Source organism: Argentina anserina, chromosome 4, assembly GCF_933775445.1.
Source record: "Argentina anserina chromosome 4, drPotAnse1.1, whole genome shotgun sequence".
NCBI lineage: Eukaryota > Viridiplantae > Streptophyta > Magnoliopsida > Rosales > Rosaceae > Argentina > Argentina anserina.
Genome location: NC_065875.1, coordinates 12,722,137 through 12,727,510, shown reverse-complemented (window position 1 = coordinate 12,727,510; position 5,374 = coordinate 12,722,137). Strand labels below are relative to the sequence as shown.

The following is a 5,374-nucleotide window of genomic DNA, read 5'->3' as shown; positions in this document are numbered from 1 at the left end:
GGTGTCCTTGTTTGCCTCCAACGTCGTTGTGGTCTCCTTGTTTCCCGCAACTAGCAGATTCACAACTTTGTGCACGAGTTATCGAAATCTGCTCTGATACCAAATTGTCATAGGCATCATGTGCAATAGATGCCAATCGTGTGCGAGTATATTTTTCTCGCCTTGCCTTCTACATGTGATGGCGCTAGGGTATCAATCCCAGCCAGCCTCTTTGCACTACACCTTGTATTTGATGGTGTATGGTTGAATCGTTGTGCGGATTCTTTGTTCTACACAACGGATGTCTATATTCTACCTTTATGAGTGATTATCCCAACTCACAAGTCTCTCTACACACAAGTGTTTCCCGAATTCCAATTGCATATGGGGAGTTAACAAGTAATAACATGCATACTCGGTTTTGTGGAACTAGTGTCCCTTTTCTCATTGATGAATTCAAAGTACAAACTGAAAACCTAGCATGGATCTTTACAATGGTTTGTCTAAACCTCCCAAAGTCTCATGCTCATGACTTCTAACTATTTATACCTACATCTAACATGGAAGTTGACATCCCCAACTTTCCCAATGACACATGCCATTATTCTAGGTGTAGTGAACAACCCCCACTACTAGGTTTATTAACTGCTAAGACGAGGTGGCATGCTTGCATGCTTTGCCAAGGCATGCAACTGCCCAAGTAACTTCCCCTCATTGTGTGCCAACTGCCCCTGGATAACCTCTCCTCAGTGTGCGCTAACTGCCAATGAATAACCGCCCACTAAGCAGCCCAGTAACCTCCCATAAAGCCCCTGCAACTGCCTAGGTAACTGCCATCATCCATGTTCTGTAACTGCCTATGCTGACGAGGCTAATCTCCCCGCAACTGCTCACTGACAAGGCTAAACTGCCTGCACAGTTTGCAACTGCCTGGTGAGGCTAATTCCTCTGCATCTGATTTGCTTGCTTCATGCCAGTGAGGCTAATATCCGGCCAACTGCCTGCCTAGTGCTTGCCGAGGTCTGCTGGCGACGTCCTTGTCCCTGCCTAGTCAGATCTGCCCATTTCCTTGCTAGCGTGGCTAATATCCAGCCCACTGATTATGCTAGCGAGGCTAATGTCTAGCCTCAACACTTGTCTCTGCGGTCTGCCTTGCATGTTGTACCGCTTGGCACCTGACTCCGTGCTTACTTGGCTATCGTAGAGAGGCTAATACCCCTGCTACTGCTTCATTCGTTTGACTACCCAGTGAGGCTAACTTTCCCGCAGCTTGTCCCCTTGGTTAGAACAATCACCCTGGCTCTGTTTCTGCCTAGCGAGGGATGACAATGGGGAGGGTAGGGTCAAGGGATTGAAAAACCATACCCATACCCAAATCCATTTGCATCCTTGTACCCGCCCCGATCCCCATAATAGGATACTGGGTATTCCCCGTACTCATACCCTTAGGGGATTAAGTTTCCATACCCGCCCCAATACCCGTTAATAGTAATTTATTTTAATATGAAATTTTTTCAGTGAAGTACACAAAATATAAAAGACTGAAATAAAAATCAAATATCATGAAAAAATTATCTCCTTACGTCAAAATTATTGTACGTGCAAATAATTGCAAAATATATTTTGCTAATTTTCTATTTATTTAATTTTTCAATTAATTTATTTAAATAAATATTAATTACTATATTAAATATATAATATATTATTAGGTGGGTATGGGGATGAGAATCGAAATACCATCCCCGCCACTTACCCGTTCCCGCTATTCAAATAGCATGAATCTCTGTACCCGTTACCCGATTTTACCCGAAACACTCCTCAATTAGGGTCGAATACCCGTAGGTACCCTGTTCGCTGGGTATTTTTTCCATCCCTAACCCAGCGAGTTTAGAAACACAAGAATCGAAGAAGAGGAGCTAGGATTGCTACCTCAACGAATCACAAACACGAGGACGATGGTTGAAGCTGCTCCCATCGCCGTCCTCGAGTTACTGCTACCCCTCCAAGTCTCCTCGATGCTCTGTGCTATTTCCCATAAGTTGCACGTCTCCCTCCAAACTCATCTCGTCGTTTCGTGATCAGAGATAGATCTCGCTAGAGCTCGGAAGGTTGCGGCGGAGAAGCGAAGCAAGGAAATAAAGGACCAAGAACTCCGATTAGACACCGATTGGAGAAATAAACGGGTAAATATGATTGAGTTCGAAGACATGTAACTTGGCTTACCACCACAGAGGAAAAGAGGCATGCCGGAGCTCAAGCTATCGTCAGAATCATCAAGAGCATGCTGACTGTCCTTCCTTCAATTCAATGTCAATCGATCTCAAATCTCACATGCAAGGTATGGGTTTAGTAGAGAATGAAGAAAGAAATCAAATGGAGGTGATCTCATGGCCTGGGTCGGCTAAATGGCAACACTAGGCGGTAGAGAAGCCGCGTCGGTGTTGCTGCGTTGCATCAGAGAGGGAGAGAGAAAAGTGATGGTGTATGTGTGAGTGTAGGGTAGTTTGGCCTTTATAGACTGATCTGAAGGTGTATGTTTATAGATCCCAATCCAAGCCGAGATCTGAAACAAGGTTACGACGCCGCCTCCTTTGCTTCGCCAACCATCCCAAGGTTTAGTCACCAATCACAAAGGACCCCGAACTGAATCTGAGATCTCCGTTGTTGCTGTACCGCCGAACCACCAGAGTCGCAGATGACCCTGATCCTCAGACCTACTCGTGCGACCTCCCACAAAAAAAAACTTTAAACAACAAATTGTCGGAGGTTCACCTCATATTTGCTAAAGGCAAGTATTACACACTTGCACAACAGAATCAGTCAAATTTTTTTTAACTCAAATTGTTGCTTATGTTATGTCACATCATCAATTTTAATGACATATGAATATTTACGGGATTGATGCACGAATTTTCAGCAAATTGCGGGTAAAGTAAAACTTGGGGAACAAGCCCACAGTGACGCTAAATTGGTAGCTAATTCGGAAAGTAACTGACGTCTGACGACAATAAAACTTGGAACAACAAACCGGTAAAGTAAAACTTGAGGCACAAGCTTACAAGCCCATAGATCAAAGAGGAGACTTCCCCTCTCACGTGAGTAAAGGAAAACTACACAACAGCTCTCTCTATATAAATCCTTCCTCAAATCCACTCCACAGAGGTCCCTTTAAATCATCCCTTTCTCAAATCCCCTTGCCCCTTCTTCTCCCCAGGATCCTTCATTTCACTTCTTTGAGTTCTTTCCCACATCATATTCTTTCCAATTTTAACCCAAAATAACCAAAACCCAGATCAACAAACCATGCAAACCTACGGCTTAACCATCCCGGGAGCCGATTCCCGCCTCTACATAACACCCATCTCCACCCCCCGACCCTTACCCGACCCAAAACCCAGTTCCTTACCACTGTTCCCGTCCCGGACCCGGTTCGGGTCGGTTAAGGCCAAGGCGGCGACGGTGAACGGTGCGGTGGCTGCGGCGGCGACGGAGGAGAAGGCGATGTCTTTCTATGAGCTGCTGGGGATACCGGAGTCGGGATCGATAAGGGAGATAAAGCAGGCGTATAAGCAGTTGGCGAGGAAATACCACCCGGATGTGTCGCCGCCGGGTCGGGTCGAGGAGTATACGGAGAAGTTTATTCGGGTTCAGGAGGCGTATGAGACGTTGTCGGATTCGAGGAGGAAGGCTATGTATGATCAGGATATGGCTAGGGGCCTTCACCTTGCTTTCTCTGCAAGGAGATATCAGTGTGATGAGGTAATTAATTGGATTGTAGAAATTCACCTGGTCTTTTTTTTTTCTAGAATGTTTCTGTTTCATTTTGGGAAATTTATGTAGTTTATAGAAACTGAAAACAAGTTTGGTGTCTGTTTCTTTCTGTGATGTGTTTCAATCTGGGCATGTGATATTTACCTTTTTTGGTTCTCATTGTTCTCAAGAAACTGGTTTTAACTGGGAGTTTGGATACATAAAACTGGGATTTTGAGAGATCAAATTTTTGTTCCTTTTTTATGTTTCTGTGGTGAATTGATTAGGGGTGAAGGAATGATCTTTATATAAATTAAAGAAACCGGGTATTGACTTTGTATGGGAGAAGATAGAAAGGGTTAATATATGAAGAATTTACCTGAACTTGGTCAGGTTGGTCATGCAGCAGCCAATTCTGTAGATTGTTCATATATTAAACCAAGTTGTGCCAAATAATTTTTAGGGTTGTTTATGCATTTTTAGAGTTTTGTGGGATTGACTACGTGAATGAAATTGTGTGTTAGATTACTTCTGCTTCTGTGGAATTGATTGTTTGGATCAAGATTTGATTGGAATTGTTCATACTTTCAGGGCATGAAAGTAAAAGGCGACTGGAGAAATCGCTGGGAGAGCCAGCTTTCTGAGCTGAAGAGAAGAAGCTCATACACGGATGATCGACAAAACATGTCATGGGGAGCTAGAATGCGGCGGCAAAGAGAGGGACTATCTGATGAAGTATGAATAAGTTATTTTCTTATGGATTAAATACTTGTGACACCCTATATTTTAAGTGTAAAAACAGTTTTGTCCTTCTATTTTCAAATTTAATCTGTATATCCTTTAACTCTTATTTAGAGATCTAATGTATATAATGCTATATGAACATACTTTGCTTGTGGTTGGTTTTAGAGAGGAAAATGAATCTGCAATTTAGTTGCCATTGCCTCTACCGAGCAAAGATGGTACTTGTAATATGATCAACCAGATGGATGTTCAAATAGAAAATTGTACAGTAGTTTTTCTGATTTGGACAACCCTAACTGTAGGCAAGGTTATTTACATAAAGTTTTGTTGATAAACTTGGTCATAACCCATTTTCAGATTTTCTCTGTATTACTTGGCAAACCTTATTGCAATAATGCTGATCAAGTCGATCTTTACAGAGGCTTTAGCCCTACCATCAGTTGTACACAACTAGTCAATTACACAAGTACTATTTGAAGACAATATTACTATTTCAAATTTAAGAACTGATAATACGACTGTAACAACTCAAGAGGTAAACAAACATTACTACTTTATCAACTCAGTAACAATATCGAGGACAACAATACTAGTTTAAACTGTTTAATGACTCATGTTATAATTGTTAGATAAAATTGATGCATATCATGCATTAATTTATACTAGACATCCCACTATGTAATATATAAGGACTTTAAGAAAATTCAAAAAATACATATATTTGATGCTTATATTGCATGCCGAATATGGAGAAAAAGTAATATCACTACCATCATAGAACTACATATATCTGATTGGTCAAGTTGAACTTGAACTGTTGAAGTATTTCTAGTTTTGTTGAAAATACGTAAATATATATTTTTTAAAACAAGGGTGTCATTTTTGAAGATCAAGAAAGTTG

General features: G+C 41.7%; 1 protein-coding gene across 1 annotated transcript; it reads left to right on the top strand.

Moving 5' to 3' along the window:
* The first annotated feature begins 3,135 nt into the window (after window positions 1–3,135).
* On the top strand, window positions 3,136–4,907 carry LOC126791153 (chaperone protein dnaJ 20, chloroplastic-like). The gene is made up of 2 exons (XM_050517561.1): window positions 3,136–3,738; window positions 4,321–4,907. Exons 1-2 carry the CDS (start codon window positions 3,283–3,285, stop codon window positions 4,468–4,470), a joined length of 606 nt encoding a protein of 201 aa, XP_050373518.1. The 5' UTR covers window positions 3,136–3,282; the 3' UTR covers window positions 4,471–4,907.
* The last annotated feature ends 467 nt before the right edge of the window (window positions 4,908–5,374 follow it).